The sequence below is a fragment of the Mustela nivalis genome (genome assembly GCF_964662115.1).
Source record: "Mustela nivalis genome assembly, chromosome: 12".
NCBI lineage: Eukaryota > Metazoa > Chordata > Mammalia > Carnivora > Mustelidae > Mustela > Mustela nivalis.
The window spans coordinates 90,753,565-90,774,906 of NC_139031.1; the positions used below are offsets into that span (position 1 = coordinate 90,753,565).

At 54.5% G+C, this 21,342-nt stretch overlaps 1 protein-coding gene across 10 annotated transcripts in view; it reads left to right on the top strand.

Moving 5' to 3' along the window:
• Positions 1–21,342, top strand: part of CCM2 (CCM2 scaffold protein) — a 45,621-nt gene that overhangs the window by 3,372 nt on the left and 20,907 nt on the right. For 2 of the 10 annotated variants that reach the window (XM_082692123.1, XM_082692122.1), the window contains exon 1: positions 16,924–18,261. The exons of 2 other annotated variants lie outside the window; for them this stretch is intronic. In XM_082692123.1, coding sequence (XP_082548249.1) covers positions 18,190–18,261 — 72 coding nt within the window. In that variant the 5' untranslated portion in view covers positions 16,924–18,189. Of the gene's footprint in view, positions 1–16,289; positions 16,727–16,789; positions 18,262–21,342 lie in introns of those variants that run through there. 6 more of the 10 variants (XM_082692126.1, XM_082692124.1, XM_082692125.1 and 3 more) reach the window with 6 other exon arrangements.

Sequence of the window (21,342 nt, forward strand, 5' to 3'; positions counted from 1 at the left end):
CTGACCCTGTTCTGTCAGGATATAATTCCTTTTTGTGAGAAGCTTAGGTGTACGCATGAGTTGGACTGTATGCTTGACTAGATGAGGACCCCAGGCCATGGGAGGTCACCACCAGGCCTCTGTGCGGTTCGGGCCCAGCTTCTGCTGCTGCTGGTCACCCCTCCGGTGGCTGGGCTTTCATCCTGAATGGTTAAATATTTTTACGTTGGGTGACTTTATTGTGCTTTCTATAAATGTAAATAAAGAAAGGCTATAAGGTACTCTGGAAATGTAGGCCTGGGTGTTAGGTAGTAGCAGGGAGTTATTGCTAATTTTGTGGCATATAATGTCCGTATTACGTGTGGCTGAATTCTGAGCTGGTAGACCTCCACGCTGACCTGTTTATAGGTAAAATGGTGGGATGCCTGAGACTGGCTTTACCCAGACAAGAAACAAAACAGAGGGGAGATAGTGGAATGTTCTGGTCATGGGTCTTCCTCATCCATTATTCTGTTCACTTGTGTGAATTTTTGAGTTTTCATATAAAAAGTGGGGAGAAAACAGCCCCCCAAGTTATGGGCCCTTGGCCGTCAGCTCCGGTAGCTGCTGGACCTTCCATCAGGTGGTGTCTGTGAGGAACTGGGGGCTTGGCTGGACCAGTGTCTTTACACCTTTGTCTCCAGATGTCAGGCAGCCTTATCCACAGGCGTGTGTGTGTGTGTGTGTATAGCTGAAATGAGAATTTAAGGAAATGGTACTTCATATAAGCAATGCACTGTGAGTTTTTTACTCTCTTCTCTCCCATTAAACAACGGCCAGGGGGCGCCTGGGTGGCTCAGTGGGTTAAGCCTCTGCCTTCAGCTTGGGTCATGATCTCAGGGTCCTGGGATCGAGCCCCGCATTGGGCTTTCTGCTCGGGGGAGCCTGCTCCCCTCCCCGCCCCCGCCTGCGTCTCTGCCTACTTGTGATCTCTGTCTGTCAAATAAATAAAATAAAAAAAAAAAGAACCACAAAAAGCAATGGTCAGTCATGACATGTCACAGTTGTAACATGGGGTAACACAGGGACTTTGGGGTCTGTGCCTTGTTTTTTTTTCTTTTTTTTTTTTAAGATTTTATTTATTTATTTGACAGAGAGAGATCACAAGTAGGCAGAGAGGCAGGCAGAGAGAGCAAGGAGGAAGCAGGCTCCCCGCTGAGCAGAGAGCCCGATGCGGGACTCAATCCCAGGACCCTGAGATCATGACCCGAGCTGAAGGCAGCAGCTTAACCCTTAACCCACTGAGCCACCCAGGCGCCCCTGTGCCTTGTTTTGTCTTGCCTCTCAGTCAGTTTCACAGGGACTCTTGGGTGACTGTGTAGTGCCACCGAGCTGGGAGATGCCGGGCAGGGACCATAGGCCCAGCAGCCAGCGGACGAGCCCAGGGAGGCCAGCAGTCACGAGACATGCCTGACATTGGGAGACAAAGGTGTCCTCTCTGATTTGGAGAGTCGCTGTTTCCATCGTACCTGTATTTATTAGTTTCCAATGTGAAGAACTGTAGAGTCCCCGCCACCTCCAGACCCCATGACCCGCTCGCCGTGCCAGTGGCCCAAAACTCACGGTGCCTCTTTGCTATGGCTCGGAACATCACTCAGGAGGAACATCCTGGAGAGAAACACATTTCTTTCAGAGATGGTACCACCAAGTGGACCGCTGTGAAGCGAGGGGAGCCATCAGCACTGTGCCTGTGAGGTCAGGGACCAGCGCCTTCTGTAGCGATGGGCTTGGTGACCGCAGTCCCTGTGGCTCTCCTGCGTCTTCCTTCCTGTCGGCCCCACCAGCTTGGCTCATCCCCACTCTGTGGGGAGTCAGCCGCCACCCTTAAGTCCTGTGGAGCCAGCAGCGTGAGACCCTCCTGTTCCCTTATCCCAGTGCCCAGGACATGCTTTGTGCCATGCGAAGCAGGGCTGGGGCCGCTGCATCCTGCTTGGAGAGCAGGTGCCCACCTGGTGTGGGAGAAGGGGATGCAGTGGGCGCCAGCTCGCCCCACATGGGCCCGTGTGCGTGCTGTTCAGGAGCCGGGGCCCCCGAGGTGCTGGGAGGGCCCTGGGCCGGGGGGTGGGGTGGTGGGGTGGGGCAGAAGCTGCTGGGCTGTTTGTTGCTCCCTGTAACAGCTCTTCCCTGGTGCCGACCGAGTGCCAGGACCAGATGTGGGGACACAGATGAGCTCTGTGGTCACAGCTGGAAGTGGGGCTCGGAGGACCCACGAGAGTGGAAGTTCAAAGAAAGCGCACTTTGATGAGGGCAAATGGCAAACCCTTTTTGTTGTGAAGGCATCAAGGACAAGCGTAGAGAAAATCCTTAAATAAAGCTTCTTTGCCCCAACTTCTAATACCTTCGGTGCACTGCAGCTTGTTACTTGTCTACCGCTGCTCCCCACATGCTCTGGGCTGAACCTTTCCCCGCCAAATCCACAGGGTGAAGCCCCGAGGTTCCCCGGGACCTCAGAAAGGGACTGTACTTGGAGAGGGCTCTTAAAGAGGTGATTGAGGCAAAACAAGGTCACTAGGGCAGGCTCTACCCCAGTGTGACTGGGATCCTCATCAGAGGAGGACGTCGGGGTGCAGACACGCACGGAGGGATGACCACATGAGGACAAGGGGAGGAGACGCTGTTCCCACACCCAGGAGAGGCCTCGGGGGTGCGGGCACCGGCCCTGCCACGCCTGGATCTGGGGCGTCCAGGCTGAGGAAGAACCGTGTGTGTGTGCTGCCTGGTCCCTGGCTTTGTGAAAGCAGACTCAGGTTGTTTGGAGGCAAACCCTGGAGATCGGGGAGGTGTGGCGGGAGTCCTGTGCAAGGACCATGTTGGGGGGAATTGGTCTCGGTCTCACCCAGAGGTTCTGAGCACCTGGTCTCCATGGTCACCTGACGCACAGACAGGCTGCTCAGGGTCACAGGATGACCTGTGCTGTGCTCTGCTGGCCAGAAATGTTACTTTTTCCTCCTAAGCATGCCTGAATAGTGGTGTTTTTTGGCCGGGCTTGTGCCAAGAATTAAGACATTTGATTGTGGGGATTGGATGCGTGCAGTGGGACTAATCTGCTTCACCAAGTGCAGCCGGACATGGGGATTTAGGCTTTTGTTTGAGGCTTAGGAAGGTGGGTGTCTTGTAACCTGGAGGCGGGAAGGATCCTTGCACTCTGAAAGGGAGCACCGTGGGTGTGGACAAGCGAACTCTTGTCCTTTCGTGTGGAGCTGCTCCCTCGTGTGGGACCCGCTGATTCACCTGCTGCCACTCGTGACTCTGGGGAGAAAGACACTTCTTTACTGTAGTTTCCCGCACTGTTGGACCCACAAGCCAGTGTGCCTCCTGTGTGTCCTTACCATTAACTCTGCAGTCCTGAGTGCTCTAGAACATTCCATTTTCCCTCACTGTCTACCTGGCGGGGATGCAGTTTATGAATCTAATATTTGGACAGACCATGTGGCAGGTCTCTCACCCTGCTGGTCACATGTCAGCAAATGTCCCAGGTCTAACTGCCAGGAGACATGTCCCTCTCAATGACTGTCACCCGTGTACATTCTGCGGTGTCCTGTCCACCTGTCCACCCACCACGTAGATTCTGCCATTAACATTTGTTAAGTAAACCGACCCAACCTTCCTACGTGGAGGTCAGGCCCATGCCAGGTCCCATTAGGCCTCCTCTCCGGGATGCTCGGGTGACTCAGTTGGCCAAGTTTCTGACTTCAGCTCTGGTGGTGATTGCAGGGTCCTGGGATGGAGCCCTGCATCAGGCTCCCAAGCTCGGCGGGGAGCTTGCTTCTCCCTCTCCTTCTGTCCCTCCTCCCGCTTGTGCTCTCTCTATCTCTCCCTGTCAAATAAAAAAATAAAATCTATTAAAAAAAGAAGAAGGCTCCTCTCCCCCAGGATTGAATCTTTAGCCTCCTCCGTGGAAGAAGACTGTGCAGTCCGCCCCCCAGCATTTGATTGTGAACCTTCTTGAATCCAGCAGAGTTGAAAGGATTTTACAGCAAATCCCTGTCCACCCACCATGTAGATTCTGCCATTAACATTTGTTATGCACACCTACCCATGTACCACTGAGCCCGCCCGAACCCTCGCCCTGCCTCTCTGGTGCATTTCAGGGTCAGTTACGGACACCATTCCACTCCTGTCTGGGTGCTTCAGCACGCTTGTCAGTAGCTGGGGCTCAATATCGTTTCCGGTTTTCTTTTGCTATAAAAGTTACACAGACTGAAACATACGCATCTTAGAAGTACATTAGCTAAGTTTTAACAGCTTTGTACACTTGTGCATCCGGAAGCCCTGCCAAGAAACAGACCATTGTCATCACTCAGAAGGTGCCTCCTAGGATGCCTTCCCCTCCCCCGAGGCAGCCGCTGTTCTGATGGTTGGCACTGTAGATGGCCCATCGGGATTGATTTCTGTTCGAGAACTTCACACACATGGATTCAGGCAGTACGTACTCCTTTTTTTTTTTAAGATTTGATTTATTTGAGAGGCAAGTGCGAGCAGGGCAGGAGAGGGAGAAGCAGAAGCAGACTCCCCTGCTGAGCAAGGAGCCTAATGCGGGCTTGATCCCAGGACCCCAAGATCATGACCTGAGTTAGAGGCAGATCCTTAGTCCCAACCTACCCCGGCGCCCCCAGGCTGGGCATATTCTTTTGTTCAGGGACCCTTCACTCACCCGTGATGTTGAATGGCAGTCTACTGTACGTCTATGCCATGGCCTGTTGCTGGGTGTCAGGTGCTCTCGGGTCTTGTATTCCCGCGGAAAGCTGTGAGCATTTGTGAACGGGGTCATTGCATGGACACATGTGGCCATTTCTTTTGGGTAAATACCTAATAACTGAGTTGCCATTTATGTGGTAGCTATGTATCGAACTTCGTAAGACATCGCCAAACCGCTCCCTGGGGAACTGCGTGCAGCTCTGCCAGTTACTTAGCGAGTGGTCATCAAAGCTCTAGGTGTCTCGGATTTGTTTCTCCTCGTGGTTCTGTGTGTTTGGGCTTCATGTGTTTTGTTGTTAAGTACCTACACATTCTAGGATCGTTATGTCTCATTGAAATGAGTCTCTTTCATCGTGAAATGACCGTCTTTATTTGTGGTAATGTTTCTCGTTTTGAGTTCTTTTCGCTTGACGTTAATAGAGCAGTACCGCCTCGCTTGCTTTTATTTTCCTCGTAATGGTTGTGGGACTCTCCTTATTGTCTGGATGGACAGCAGACAGTGGGGTTGTCCTGTCTGCGCCTGAGTTCAATCTGTTGCTGTGTGTCATGTGTATGTATGTGTGTGTGTAGGAAATCTGGCCTCACACAGCCATGTAGCTGGAAAAGGGAGCAGTGTTTTCAGTCTTTTCAGAGAATGGTGGATTGTCCTTTCTTTAATTTTTTTAAAAATTTTTAATTTTTTTCATCTTTTTTTTTTTTTTAAATCATTGCTGTATTTGTTTAATTTGTGTTTGATTGGGCTCCACACCCAGCATGGGGCTTGAACTCACAACCCCGGGATCAGGAGTTGTGTGCTTTACCAACTGAGCCAGCCTGTGCCCCAGTGGTGAGTTCTTTTTTAAAAAAGACTTTCTTTATTTGAGAGAGAGAGAGTGAGTGAGCATGAGTCGGGGAGGGACAGAGGGAGAGGGACAAACAGGCTTCCCGCTGAAGCTCAGGCTGACCCGGGGCTCTATCCCAGGACCCTGACATCATGACCTGAGCTGAAACCAAGTACTGGAGGCTCAGCCGACGGAGCCCCCTAGGTGCCCCTTGTTACACCTTTTTAATCTAGTCTGACACTTGCACCTTTCGGTTCTGCTTCGAAGCGAGTGTAATTATTGATAGGTTTGTGTTTGTTGGCCACATCCCCATTTGCTTTCTGTTTCTCTTGTGCTCTGTTCCTCCGTCATTGGTCTGCTTTTGGGTTGAGTGCTTGTATGGTTCATGGTGTTGCTAGCCGGTTCATGGTGTTGCTAGCTGCCGCCTGTCGCAGACAGTGTGAGCCCCTGCCGTGCTTTCTTGTGGACCGCAGGAGCCGGTTGGCAGGAGTGCTGCACGGCTGCCGCCGCCTGTCTTTGCAGAGCTCTTGGCAGTCCTGCACGCGCAGTCCTGCACGCGCAGTCAAGCCAACAGTTATTAGTTTTGCTGTAGACAATTGAATTTTTACCTTTTTGTATAGAAACAGTGTTAAGTTTACAAAGAAGTTGCATGAAGAGTGCACAGGGTACTCAGAGACCTTTCACCCAGATTCCCAAGTATTACCATTTCTAACCCATTTAAGAAGCAATTGCTTGGGACACCTGGGTGGCTCAGTCAGTTAAGTGTCTGCATTCAGCCCGGGTCATGATCTCAGGGTCCTGGGATCAAGCCCCATGTCAGGCTCTCTGCTCCGCAGGGAGCCTGCTTCTCCCTCTCCCTCCCCCTGCTCGTGCTCTCTCTCTCAAATAAATAGATAAGTAAGTAAAAATCTTTTTTTTTTTTTAAAGATTTTATTTTTATTTATTTGACAGAGAGAGATCACAAGTAGGCAGAGAGGCAGGCAGAGAGAGAGAGAGGAGGAAGCAGGCTCCCCGTTTAGCAGAGAGCCCGATGCGGGACTCGATCCCAGGACCCCGAGATCATGACCTGAGCCGAAGGCAGCGGCTTAACCCACTGAGCCACCCAGGCGTCCCAGTAAGTAAAAATCTTAAAAAAAAAAATTGCAGACATGATGTTCCATGACCCTTCTTCCTTCAGTGTGTGCTTTCTTTTTTTTAATTAAAAGATTTTATTTATTTATTAGAGAGAGAGAGACTGCACAAGCAGGGGGAGCATTAGAGGGAGAGAGAAGCAGGTTTCCCACTGAGCAGGGAACCCAATGCAGGGCATGATCCTGGGACCCTGTGATCATGACCTGAGCTGAAGGCAAATGCTTAACCGACTGAGCCACCCGGGCGCCCACAGCGTGTGTTTTCTTGATACAAGGACCACTGTCCTCAGACCATTCAGTCAGGAAATTCACATCAATCCTGTATTGCCACATGATTCACAAACTGCACCCAGACTTGTTGATCAAGGTCTGTTTGCTCCATTCCTGGTGAAGCTGACTCACCACTTGCCATGTTTCTGCATTTTTCTTTTTAAGATTTATTTATTAGAGAGAGTGAGCATACAGGGTAGAGGGACAGAAGGAGAGGAGAGAGCCCCAAGCCAACTCCCCACTGAGTGCAGAGCCTGACCTGGGGCTTGATCCCATGACCCTGAGATCATGACTTGAGGTGAAATCTGGAGACAGATGCTCAACCAACTGAGCCACCCATGTGCCCCAGCCAGGTTTCTGCTTTATTTTATTTTATTTTATTTTATTTTATTTATTTCAGAGAGAGAGCAAGAGAGAGCGCACACACACTAGTGGGGAAAGGGGCAGAGGGAGAGGGAGAAGCATACTCCCTGCTGAGCGGAGGGCCTGATGTTGGGGAGCCACTGTGGGCTGGCTCTGGTGTCTGTCTTTATTTATTTATTTTTAATTTATTATTTTTTAAAGATTTTATTTATTCATTTGACAGACAGAGATCACAAGTAGGCAGAGAGGCAGGCAAGGAGAGAGAGAGAGGAGGAAGCAGGTTCCCCGCTGAACAGAGAGCCTGACATGGGGCTCGATCCCAGAACCTGGGATCATGACCCGAGCCGAAGGCAGAGGCTTTAACCCACTGAGCCACCCAGGTGCCCCATCTGGTGTCTTTATTTTTAATTGCGGTCAAAACCCCATAACCTACCGTTTACCATCTTAACTATTTTTAAGGGCAGTTCAGTTCTGTTCAGTGTATTCACGTTGGCATGTGGCCGGTGACTTTTGACTAGTCCCCAGTACCCTGAGCTCTTGGTTACATTTGCTCCAAGATGTTCTAGGCTATTCTCTTGCTTTCCTGCCCCGGCCCATCTGGAACCAGACATTAGTCCGAGGAGCCTGGTTGCTTTCAGTGGAAATGGTATCTAGGAATCAAGATCTGCCCATAGGTGTGCTCATTGTTGTGGAGGTGTTATTTCTGTTAGGAGACTAGGGACCTCTTTTGGGTTATTTCTTCTTGACGGTGTTTTGGAGATCTTGCATTATACATATGCAGTTTCTTTAGTCCTCACTGGGGCTTGGTGGTGTTTTTCCTTATGGATTGGTCCAATTCATTTCAACAGTAGCCTGTTTATAGAATTTTATGTTGCCCTTTTGCTCTCACACAAAATGCAGAGATGAGCTGTCTGCTAAGCTTTCAGGTGTGTACGTGTATCTATAGGATTAAGCCCTGAAAATGCCATTATTAGGCAGCTTTATGTACATTTGTAATTTTAGTACACACTGATAAATTGTTCTCCACAGTAGTGCCCGTTTGTATTCCAAATAGTCACTTATCAGAATGCGGGTTTTAAAATATCCTTGCTCACGTGACACATTACCAGCTTGTTGAATACTTGCCCAATAGATGAAATGGTATTTGCTAACAATTTTGGGTTTTATTTTCCAAAATGAACTTAAGATTTTTCCTTACTAAAAAAAAAAAAAATACATTTACAGCTTAGAAAAATAGCAAAGTATAATCAAGAAAAAATGAAGAAAATAATCCTCTCTACCAGGAACAACTATTATTAGAGCTTTTCAGATCACTTTCCTACATGTGTCTACTTTTCTGTACACATACATGGTTTTACTTCCTTGACCTCATTTATTTCAGATACATGTTTAGTGCCCACTGGGTCCAGTGCTTTCTGGGGAGTTGTTGCCACTTTCCTGAAACTCCTTTACCATGTTTGGGGAGGCTTAGTGCTATAAGATAGACCCGAGAGTTGTAGGAAGGAGCACAGGGTGGTGAGTCAGGATGTGCACTGTGCAGAGTGAGTAGATTCTCTAAAGGGCCCACCCCACCTTCTCCATCCCCTTGTTGCTTGAACTTTGTCATGTGGTTAAGTAGGGCCCACCCTGGCCACCCTTGCTGGTGTGTGTTTATTCGCCTGCACAGATTTCTGTAGCTACATCCGGCAGGGATAGAGACAAGGTGACGGACCGCACCTGATTAAGTATCAGGAACAGTTCTTTATCCTGGAGGGGGGTTGAAGAGCCAGGGTTACTGGTTATCCATACCCCTTAAAAAGATTCTGCTGTTTTGACACCTGTTACACAGAGACATCTATGGCCCTTGTGTGTCTACATCGCATGCTCTCGTGAGTTCATTCTTAGAGCTGGAACTTTGCTGTAGTCACCAGGGGCAGAAAGTCCTGTCACTGGTATCTTATCACCTGGTGTATGCAGGCGCCAGAAGTTCCCTGCGTGGGAACCTTCATTTCCAGAGCTCTTTGCACATGTCAGGGTTGTGCGTGTCCTAAGACGCTTGTGCTTGGCTCCCAGTGGCAAGGCGTTTTGAGGGGGGGCACGATGTGACGCTTTTGGCGGTCCTGGACGCTGGCCGACATCATGGCCTCACCTCCTTCTTCCTCCGTGTCTGGGTCTTGGCCGCAGCAGGAGGGGGGCACCTCTGATGGGTCTTCCGTTTGTTTTTCTCATGTGCTTTACTGCCCTTTTCTCTGACCCCTGGGGGCAAGTTCTTTCGCAGTGGCAAACGTCTCGGCCTGCGTCACGCGGGTCCGGGCGTGTGCAGTCTTGTGGGACGAGCGCTGTTTCCATGCGTCTCTACCACTCTCTTTATTTCGTGAGAACTTCACACGGAGGAATTGCAGGAGGAGTACCTGGCGCTCCCATCGCTCCCATGTACCGGCAGCACGTTAACGCGGGCGGCCCGCAGCTGCTGGGAGTCTGTGCGTGTCTGCCGCACGGCCCTGTCGCCCTCACTGCCCGGTCGCCGGGCGCGCCAGCTTTTCACACGCTCTCCTGCTGGTCTCCCTCGGGGCGCCCGTCTCCGCGGGGTCAGGCCCAGGCCATGCTCTCACCAGCCGGGTTCCTTTTAGCACACGCAGGTGCTCGCTGGCCAGGCGCTAGCCGGCCCGGTGGGCACGCGCTCCGAGAAGGAGCCTGTGTGGCCCCGCCCCTGGGCGTGGCGTCGACTCCTGGCGGAGAGCTCGCAGGTCTGCAGTGCCGGCGGCAGAGCCAAGGCCGAGGTGTGGGGTGCAGGGTAGGAGGGCCGCCCTCTGCGTGCAGCGCGCATGGCCCCTGCTCACGGACACCGCCAGCTGTGTCCCTCGGGATAGGAGCCCTCCCTCTCCTGCTGGGCGCCGCTGGCCAGGCTTTCCCTTGCCGGCATGAGGTGCGGGACTCGTCAGAACTGGGCTGACAGGTCCCTGCCTTTGTTCTGGACGTTGCTCCTCACCCCTCCCTCTGGGGGCGCTCCTCTCCCTCACCCCTCCTTCTGGGGGCGCTCCTCCCCCCCACGATGCTCCTCCTTTGGTTTCTGTGTGTTTGGTTCACAGCAGCAGGGGCGGCTCTGGGGTCAGGAGGTTGGAAGAAGATGGGTGCTGGGGAGGCCTGAGCTAGGCCCGGCTGTTGCCAGAGCTCCTGGCAGCAGTGAGGCTGGTCCCAGGCAGCTGGAAGTCGCGGGGCTTGGCCTCAGCGCTGCCTATCCTTCTGCTGAGGAGTGCGCAGGCATTTGGCCCCGCTGGGAGGAAGGAGCCAAAGGCCCACATGTGGATGCAGTGTGTCCCAAGAGGTTGTAAGGTGCTGGGCGTCCTCTCTCCATGGTGGCGGTGGCCGCAGCCCTGGCCTCTCGTGCTGAGCTCTCCATGGTGCTGTCCAGCTGGCTCTCGGGTGACCTGCGGAAGCAGAACCTTACACTCTGCCTGTGCTGGCATGCCCTGCACAGGTGTGCAGAAAGGACAGGTGACCCTCGCAGGTGGTTCTTTGGCCACCAGTCTGCCCTGACTCCTGCCTGGTGGAGGCCACCATGCCTCGGCACGTGCTGGCTTTGTGTGGCCAAAGGAGAGTTCCCATGGGGCACCACGGCTGGGCGCAGGCAAGCTGATTTCCAGCTTCTCCCAGGGCACAGCTTTCCTGCAGAAGGCATGGGCAGTGTCCGAGGTGGCAGACCATGCCCGGCACTGTGGGGCCAGCAGCCCTGCTCTTCCAGGCTCCGTGAAACAATGGCTTCTGGCCACGTGGGACCTCGGGCGCAGACATGGGCTCAGTAGCGCATCTGGGCCCCTGCAGGGGTGCTGGCCACTCTCCCCGAACATGATGCCCTGCGGCTTCTCTTCCAGTTGCCTGGGTCAGTAGAAACAGCAAGTCCCGATGTACCATAGCCTGCCTTCATGTCAGTACAGGAATGCATGGGGTGTGGGGGCCTGGGGGCCAAGCCTGCTCCACAGTTCCTGCACCCCAGGCTGGGCTCTGGCTCAGATGCCATGTCCTATGCCCGCCTCCAGCAGCCCCTCCAGCTAGCTTTGCTAGTCCCTCTGTCCCACTGGAGCTCTGGCCTATCACAGAGGAGAAGGTCCTGGTCCTTAGGGTGAGTGGGTGCTCTAGGGTAAACTTAGCAGGAACATCTGAGATGTCTGTGGGACAAACTCCCAAAACACGGAAAAACAGGTTAGAAGAAGTGGGGAGACATCTCGTGTTTGGCTGGGATTGGCAACCCCATGACTGGGTCTGTTCCCCCCAAATTAATTTATGATCCCAGTGAAAAGGCCACCAGGCTCTTCTCTGGAACCGGTCTACTTGAGCGGAAGCTTCCCTGAGCTACGAGCAAGCAAGAACGAGAAAACCGTGGAGAAGAAGAGCAACTCGGGAACAGGCCCAGAGTGGCCATTCCCCTGCCGGCCGGTGTGGGGTTCTTCTGTGCGAAGCTGCAGGCACAGAGGGGCAGAGTTAGAACTAGGCCCTGCTCTGCGAGGAGCTGAGTGTGCAGGAGAGTGGGGAGATCTGACTCTTTGTGAGTGGCATGGGGAACCTGGGTCACCGTACAGAAAAGGGTGAAATGGGTCCTTCCTTCGTATTGGACACCAGGATGAGCAACAAATGGGCTCTGGAATGTAAATAAAAACAAATAAATAAAAATAAATAACCCATAAAAGGAAAGACAAAAAGACCTGACCACGTAAGCACAAGCAAAGTAAAAAGATGTATCAAGAAAACATTATCTGCACCTTATAAAACAGAAAGTAAATGTCCCTAAATAAGATGCTTCTAAAAAGGGAAACCGACAGACTCTTGATAGCCAGAGATGCAAATTCAGATCACTTGGGGCCACCTGTTTCCCTAGGGCCGCAGAAACCCCCGAGCTGGTCAGGCTTGAGGGAAGGGGCCTGTGCAACCCCAGGCAGGGCATAAGGGTGACACCTGGCTCACCTGGTGTGTTGACTGCCCCAGCATCCCACTTCCCAGAGACCTACCCCAAGGACACAGTGGCAAGAACAGGACATGGTTTGTGTGTTGTGGCCCTACTCTGTGTGCAGGGCGCAGGTTCTCCAAGCTACGCTGCGCCCACATGGTGGGGTTTGGGGCCAGGCGGCCATGGGGGTCCCTTGGGTCCCATGAGCGGGCTCCAGGACATGCATGAGCCGGTATTCACTCTGTTGGTTTTTAAACGGTTACCCGGAGGTCAGGACGATGTGACCTCTGACCTTAGGGTTCGTGCCTGTGCAACCATGTTATGTTTTATAATATTGCAGATGGAGTAAAAGCTTCTTAAAATGTCACTTAGGGGCACCTGGGTGGCTCAGTGGGTTAAGCCTCTGCCTTCAGCTCAGATCATGATCCCAGGGTCCTGGGGTTGAGCCCCACATCGGGCTCCCTGCTCATCAGGGAGCCTGCTTCTCTCTCTGCCTGCCTCTCTGCCTACTTGTGATCTGTGTCTGTCAGATAAATAAAATCTTTTTTAAAAAAGTATTAAAAATGGCATAAAGCTACACAAAGGCATAACCCCTCAGAGAAGAGTTATTTCAAGTAATGAGATCATAGACATGTGACAGCACAGCCCCAGCGGGATTTACACTGAGGACAAGAAGTACCAAAAAGCCCCAGATTGTTTTCAGTAATCATATTAGTAATAAAATCTTTTTTTTTTTTAAGATTTTATATTTATTTATTTGACAGACAAAGATCACAAGTAGGCAGAGAGGCAGGCAGAGAGAGAAAGAGGAGGAAGGAAGCAGGCTCCCTGCTGAGCAGAGAGCCCGATGCGGGACTCGATCCCAGGACCCTGAGATCATGACCCGAGCCGAAGGCAGCGGCTTAACCCACTGAGCCACCCAGGCGCCCCAATCATATTAGTAATAATAGTGATACTGTTATCTTGCAACTGTCTTGTAGGTTTTCGGACGCAGTGTCTGTGTAGTTAGCATCCTTACACACGGAGCGCCAGCACGGGACACAGGGCAGAGCATCTGGAAGGAGGGAACCCATAACTCTGGAATCCCAAGTTTGAGCTGGAAGTGTCAGGCTGCGCTCCTAAGGGTCTCTTCCACATGGAAAGCTCATGTTCTTGCTTCCTGGTTGAAAAGCCCCAGAAATACGCACTGGTGAGCACCCTCGGTGCCAGTGGGACCTGAAATAGCATTTCCTGCAGAGGCGGCTGCCCTGCGTTTTGCACTGCTCCCCCCGCTCCCAGCCCCAGTGGTCCCCTTCCTGAGATGTTCCCCTCCAGAGCTGTCCCTTATCTGAGCTAGGGCCACCTGAGCGACCACAGGCCACGGGTGCGGCTCGTTCCTATTCACCTTGGGCCATTGTTAAGGAACAGTGTCGCTTTGACAGCTTTGACCAGAGGGCAAGGAGGAAGCATTTCACCTGGCTTTTCTGGCCGAGATGAGGATGTGTGGCGGGTGACAGATGACACAGGTTCCACACGGAACACTCACCCCGTTTCTCATGGGTTTGTGCTGAGCTAGTTTTACTGGGGGAGTGGGGGCGCCGGGGTCCATCAGTGCAGTGAGCCCTGGAGAGCTCAGACCGCGGGTCGGAGCCTGTGTCCACCTTCATCCACTGGCTCCTCACTTTCTTCTTTCCCTTTTAAACCTTTTGTCAGTTTTGTCAGTTAATTTTTTTTTTTAAGATTTTATTTATTTATTTGACAGACAGATCACAAGTAGGCAGAGGCAGGCAGAGAGAGAGGAAGGGAAGCAGGCTTCCTGCTGAGCAGAGAGCCTGATGCGGGGCTCGATCCCAGGACCCCGGGATTATGACCTGAGCCGAAGGCAGGGGCTTTAACCCACTGAGCCACCCAGGCGCCCCTGTCAATTAATTTCTTTTTTTTTTTTAAAAAAGATTTTATTTATTCGACAGAGAGAGATCACAAGTAGGCAGAGAGGAAGGCAGAGAGAGAGGAGGAAGCAGGCTCCCTGCTGAGCAGAGAGCCCGATGCGGGACTCGATCCCAGGACCCCGGGATCATGACCTGAGCCGAAGGCAGCGGCTTAACCCACTGAGCCACCCAGGCGCCCACCTGTCAATTAATTTTTTAAAAAGAAAAAATAAAAAACAAAACTCTAGGGGCGTCTGGGTATAACCCACTGAGCTGCCCAGGTGCCCCTTGACTTCCTAATTATAAGGGTGTTTAAGAGGATCAGAACCTGTCTTCCCTCCTTGGAGTGGCGTCTGAGGCTGGAAGGTGGTGCAGGTCCGGCTGTGGTCACCTTACCCCCACACAGAACAGAGCTGCAGATGCGAGGCGCTGAGGAGGTGGCTGTGCGGGGTTCTGAGACCTGACTCCTGCTTCCCAGCTCCCCGCCTAGCCCCCTGCCCCCCAGAACTGTGTGGACCATGAACAGCACCGGTGCTGGGGGCTGCTGGCCAGCCAGGTCGTCTAGAACTAAGATCATTCACGTAAGAGAGAAAAGACACAAGCATAAAGGTGACATAAAGGAAGATCCTGGTAGATTCATTTGGAATTAGAATTCTCAGTTTGAATTCATGATCTCTCTTTTTTTTTTTTTTAAGACTTTATTTATTTGTTAGAGAGAGAGAGAGAGATACAGAGCGCAAGCACAGGCAGACAGAGTGGCAGGCTAGAGACAGAGGGAGAAGCAGGCTCCCCGCCGAGCAAGGAGCCCGATGTGGGACTCGATCCCAGGACGCTGGGATCATGACCTGAGCCGAAGGCAGCTGCTTAACCAACTGAGCCACCCAGGCGTCCCGCATGATCTCTCTTTTTTAAAGCATGCATGTCTGGGGACACCAGCGTGGCTCAGTGGGTTAAGCGTCTGCCTTTGGCTCAGGTCATGATCTCAGGGTCCTGGGATCGAGTCCCACATCGGGCTCCTTTCTCATGGGGGAGTCTGCTTTTCTCCACCACCATCCCCCCAGCTCGTGCTCTACCTCCCTCCCTCTAAAATGAATGAATAAAGTCTAAAAAAAAACCCCGAAAACCATGGATTTCTTAGATGCAGAGACACCCGGAGCAGTGCGTGGGCCCGGCCCCTCGGGCTGGTCTGCGTTCTGTGTGTGCAGTCCGACCAAGCAGGACGTGTCATTTCTGCCACAGGATCTGTGCTTCCGCAGTTGTTGTCTTGCTGTGTCCAGTGTTCAGAACCAGGCCGTGCCATAGTATCACACAGCTTGTGTCTGTGAGGACCAACTTTGGTTTTCTAGAGTTTTTAATTATTTTTCTGTATTTACTTGTGTGTCACCGCTGCGTCTGGGGGCACAGCCCTCCCCAGACGCCCGCAGGGGCCACAGCCCTCCCCAGACACCCGCAAGGGCCGCGTGTCTACCCCTGTGTCTTGAATGCGGCGTCTGCCCGTGCGCTCACTGGCCTTGCTCTTTCTCACCCACTGGGCGACCGCGACATCTGTGAAAGCAGGCCGCCTGGCTGGGGGGGGGTGCCACTGGGGTGTCCCGTAGGCGTGCCTGTCCCACGGGCCGCTCTGCACCTGCCTCAGTGGCCGTGTGGAGGCCAGGGCCACCCGGTCCTGGGCGGCTTGGAGAAAGATGTCTGCGTCCAGGCCGCCTGCTTGCCCCGAGCCCCTCCAGAGACAGACAGTGTGGTCAGTGCCGGGCGTTATTCGAGCATATCTGGTTCAGGGCTGCCTTCCTGGCCTGCGGCGCCTTCTCCATCTGGGGCACATGTGCTTGCTGTCTGGGCACAGAGCGATGGCTTTGGAGCCCGTGGTCTCAGAGTCAGGAAGCCTCCAGCTTCACACAGTGTAAGGGGAGCCATGTGGAAAGGCTGTTTTTCTGGGCAAAAAGCTGTTGAATGCCAGCACTTTCATTTGGTTCACCCTGGTAACAGACGTGTGTTGTGCTTGTTAAAAGCTGTGGATCTGCGAGCACACATGGCCCCTTCAGTGAACCAGACACTTCCTTACGTAGCCTTTCCTGTTGACAGGCTGTTCTGGAATATTCTGCATCAGGCCTCATCAGCACACCAGCTTCTGCTTTTCCAGATGAGGGTGTTTGACCCTAAGGACATTGAAGGGAACTGGCTAGGAAACATGCTCATCTGTGTCACGTGGGGACCTCGAACCCTGGGGACACAGAGGCTGTTGCAGGCCAAGGGCTCTAAGGGCATGCCCTGCCCCAGCCCCAGCCTGGGCGCTTGGGGCTGAGGTGGCCACATACGGGTGGGGGCACTCCCCGAGGGGTCAGAGGGAAGCTCTGTGGGGTCCGGGTTTGCTCAGTCACTCTTGTGGGCAGCGGATTTGCAGAGCGGTGGGGATTCCAGGATCGTGTCCTTCAGCGGACCACATAGCACTGGCCGGAGACGCAAGGAGGCCACCACGGCACTGGCTCCTGACCGCCTTCAGCACGCACTGCTCTCCTCAGACCTCTCATGCTCGTGGACATTTGGGTTGTGCCAGCAGTTGGAGGGCACCGCCTGCCTCTTACCCTTTTTAAACAAACGGTAAACAGCTTCAGTGGGGTTTGCTGGAGGAAGCCGTGGTTTCTGGTCTTCCTGTGCATTCACATGTTTTGTCAGAGGGAGGGCTGACATCCCACCATATTTTTCAGCAAGATCAGAAGCAAACAGAGAGTGCACAGTAACTTTTGGCAGGGGGAGGGACCAGAGCCCCTCCCCAGACTGTCCAGCGGGTGTCCCATGGAGAACGAGGTAGGTGCAAGCCCGGCGGGTGTGTTTGTGAGCCAGGGTGACCCGGGCCCACGACCTCCGCTTTGAGAAGAAGGGAGGAAGGTTCCCACCGGGTTCCGGGGCTGAGAAGCGGTGGCTGGCAGTGGTCGGCGAGCAGGAGAGGAGGGTCCACCCATCTTAACCTGAGGTGTGGGAGGCCTAGATGTCCCACCTGAGGGGGAAGAGCGGGTTCACTTGGGTTCACAGTTTGTTAGGACATGGGATCTGAGTTGGAACGCGACTTGGGGAAAGGGTGGAGAGAAAGAGCCTGCGCAGCGCTGGCAGACGCACGCCCGGAATATTGCCTGTGCTGGGACCCCGCCGGAGCGCCTGCGTGGCTCCCGCTTCGGCAAGCTGTCGGGGCCCGGAGCTGGGGGCCTTGCCGTCTGGGGAGGGCCGGAGGGCACGGGCCGTGTCCCACTCCTCCCTGGGCCTGGAGCAGGTTCTTTTCCTGGTGGGAGGCACCTCGTCCCGCAGATTGCTTTGACAGCGTGCCCGTCGACCGCGTAACTGAGAACGCCGGCGGTTAGTTGATACAAAGATGAGCACTGGGGGTGAGTCTTGAGGCCAGGGTGGGGGGGCACCTGGCTGGCTAAGTTGGAGGAGTGTGCGACTCTTGATGTTGGGGTTGTGAGTTTGAGCCCCACGTTGGCTATAACGATGGCATAAAAATAAAATCTTGGGGCTCCTGGGTGGCTCAGTGGGCTAAAGCCTCCGCCTCTGGCTTGGGTCATGATCTCAGGGTCCTGGGATCGAGCCCTGCATCTGGTTCTCTGCTCATTGGGGAGCCTGCTTCCTCCTTTCTCTCTCTGCCTGCCTCTCTGACTACTTGTGATCTCTGTCAAATAAATACATAAAATCTTAAAAAAAATAAAAAAAATCTTTAAAAACAAAAGAAGGTGGACAGTGTTGCAGCACAGGTGTGACATAAAGGGACCCTTGGTCAGGAAGCTTGCAGGAGAGGGTTCGGTGCCTTGCCACGTGCGCCCTCTGAGCTGTCCAGCGGGACAGAGCTATGCCCTTGGTTTCTGCAGCAGCAGGCCTGCGAGCAGTCTGCCTGACCACCAGTCTGGCCACCGTGCCTCCCCCAGGCTCTACTGCAGCCCTGCGTGGGCCTGACCGCTGTATGCAGCTGCCCGTCCGCTGGGCCCTGGGAAAGGGACGGAGGCCCCCTCGTTGCAGCCCCAGGGTTGGGCACCTACCAAGTACTCGGTAGATGTTTGCTGAGTGTTGGACTTATGGACGCCCGTGGCCTTGCATATGGAAAGTGTGTGTTCAGGAGCAGTTCTGAACTACGACTAAAGGATCAGGTAAGCTACGTCCTTGAGAAGGTATAGACTTGCACCCAGGCGCTCAGGGTGCCCTGCGCCGTCCCTCCTCTCCTGGCTGTTGGGGACCCCGCAGAGTGTGCCGAGCCTAGTGCTGTGTACACCCAGCCAGCTGGTGTGTCATCTTGTGATGAACTCCAGGCCGCAGGCGGGGCCCACTGCCCCGTGAGTGGTTGTGCTCATTCTTCCAGAAACACATTGCTCATAAGTCAGACACTCTGGTGGAGACATTAGCCTCCGAGAGCCATGGAGGAGATGCACCTGCTCCGAGCCCGGGCGCCCCAGCTGAGTGGCTAACCGAGCTTCAGCCCAGCAAATCTAGGCCAGCCTGGCCCCTGGGCGCTCCTCTGGGAAACGCTCAGCAGCCAGACCGAGTGTTTAAGAGCCACCTACTAGGTCCCCAACTTCAAAAGTGGTTTCTAGCATAAAATGGAAGATATTATAGGATAGGTAAGGATCTCAGGCTTGTTTCCAACTAGTCCAGAAAGATCCCCCCCAGTTATCGAAGCGGCCAGTAGTCTGTGTGCCGCAGAAGCCCCATGTCCCTGCCCTGGATCCTCAGGGCACCATATCTTCACAGAAGATTCAGGCTCAGGGGGACCCCAGGCCGCACCCAGTGCAGGGCTCCATTATTGAAGGGACATCGTCACCGTTGTGCTCCTTCTGGGGGCTGAGTTGGTCCTTGTCTTGTAGGCTCAGGGATTGTGAGATCCTTTTGGTGGGGATGGTGGGCGTCAGCACTCAGTAAAAATTCCTGTGGAGTGAGGAAGGCACACGGGCACTATCAGACGTGCTTTTAAAAACTTGACATCTTGATCTGGAGAATATTGCAAAAATTAAAGGATCTATGATTGTGTTCGGGAACCCTGCTTCTGTGTCAGGATATTCTGAATGGTCTCCCCTGTGTTTCCTTAACCAGAACGTCACTTTACATTTTCGTGTTTAGAGCAGCCTCCGTTCCCAAACCCGGAGTGCCCACCTGGTCGCGGTGTTTCTGGAGAGGCAGGGGTGGGGGTGGGAGCGCTGCCTGATGCCGGCAGGGAACCCGCCCCTGACGCGGGCTCAGGTGGCCACAGGAAGGGTCAGGTTTGCCACAATCCGTGTCTCCACCCAGCGGTTTCAGCCTTCCGCCATCAGGGAAAGCTTGTGCAACCACTGAAAGTTGCTGGAGATGTTCACAGCAGCAGCCAGAAGCCTGCAGTGCGGCTGTTCAGGGCGGAGGCTGGAAGCTGGGCGCTCCCGGCCACTCCCATGGGGTCACGATGGGCCAGTGGGTGCCCCCGTGCCTCATGGGCTTGTGTCTTGTGGCCGGGGCGGGGGCACCTTTAAAGGCGGAGCAACTGGCACTGAGCACGCCTTCCAGGCGGCAGGCCAGCGGTTTTCACTGTGGATTTAGTGCTTGTTCACCAGCTTTGGGCTCTTCTCCGGCCTGACTGTGCCCTCTTGAGGTAGGAGCCGTCTCATTCCCCGACGGGGCCTTCCCTATGCCTGGCCAGCGCGGGCACTGAATGCCCACTGACCAGCACCGGTGCTGGGGGTCCCCTGCAGGGTCCCAAGGGGTGGCGGCACAGGAGGACAGGTCAGGCTCCGCCTCGTGAGCGGGGGCCCTGGGCTAGCCGGAGGCCTCTGGAGTGGGCGGTCCGGGTTTCCTCGCCACGGGGGGCCGCACATGTGCCCTGGACCCGGCGGCTGCAGGGGTGAGGCCCCGGATCCTCCCAGTGCCGACGGGCTGTGTGTGCAGACTGCCATTCCATGAGCTGTGCCTCACCCGCAGCGCATGTGGTCTGTGGCCTTGGTGATTTGGCGTGGGCCTTGCGGTGAGAGGCTGACCGTGGCAAACCTGTCCTGTCAGAGTCGTTTTCCTGGTACTCCCAGAAGCAAGGGAGTAACGAGGTAGGAGAGCACGTGTGAGCAGTTGTGTGTGCTGCTGGTCACACTCAGCCTCAGCCTGTGCCCTGCGGGTCGTGGTCCAGGAGGGGGAGCTTTGTGGGGTGGCCAGGGAGAGAGAGGGCATAGGCACGGGTGTCAGCATCTGTGAGGCTCGTACATTCTGACAGGGTAAGGTGTGCACGTGCCCACCGTCGTTTCTGCCCCTGCGGTATGCACCTGTCGCAGGAGCTGGGAGGTGCTCTGCATACGGAAGCCGGGGGTCCAGAAGTGCTGCTGACTGGGGTGTGGGCCAGAGGGGCAGCCCCGGTCTGGTGTGGCCTGCCAGCCTGGGGTAGGGCTGGTGAAACGTGGTGTTTGCTTTCCTACATTTCCAGGGTCATTTTCAACTTAAAATTTACTGTAGCTGTTCGGCCCATTGTGGCCGAGCGTTCCCCATCCCTCCCCATGTGAGCTGCCCACAGTGCCCACCTGTTCCCATGCAGCACCCCCCACTCTCCCCACTCTTGGCCATACCCCGAGATTGTGCGGGCTGAAACTCTAGGGGCTGAGGAGAACGGGGCCTGGACAGACCCCAGGGCGGGCAGGCTCCTCGCAGATACTCCATCCCTTCTGCAGCCCGTCCGTGTGCCTGGGAGGCCCTGGGCATCCTGTCTTAGCTGATGCATAAGCGGCTGCCGGCCGGAGCGGCCTCGTCCTTTCATGAAAACCTTGCTGAGGTGGAGAACAGGCAGTGTAGGCAGCTGGAGAGGCGAGTAAGCGAGGCCCCCAGCTTACACTGCGTAGGTTTCCTTGGGTGGGAGGTTAGCCTCCGTGGTGCAGGTTGCGCAGTGCCGTCAGCGCCCTGGGGCAGAGAGGCCGTGGGGGTGGGAAGGGCTTGCGGAGCACAGATAGGGCACAGGGAGCGGGTGGGCTTTCGGCTGCTGAGGTGTGTCCTTTGCTGAGGCCGGGGTGCCTGCTCCGGGGTCCTGGAGCGAAGGGACCTGCTGGAGCCTGGGGCTCGGGTGACACTACGTTGCTGTCTTCTGGGGGGGTCCCCCCCTTCCTGCCCTTTACCGAGCCATAAGATTACTCGCCCGGAGAGCGTGCCCTCACCTTTCCGAGTGTCCGAGAGCCGGTGGAGGACGAACCCCCCACTCCATGTGCCCAACGCGGCACCAGCCACCCCCCCCGACC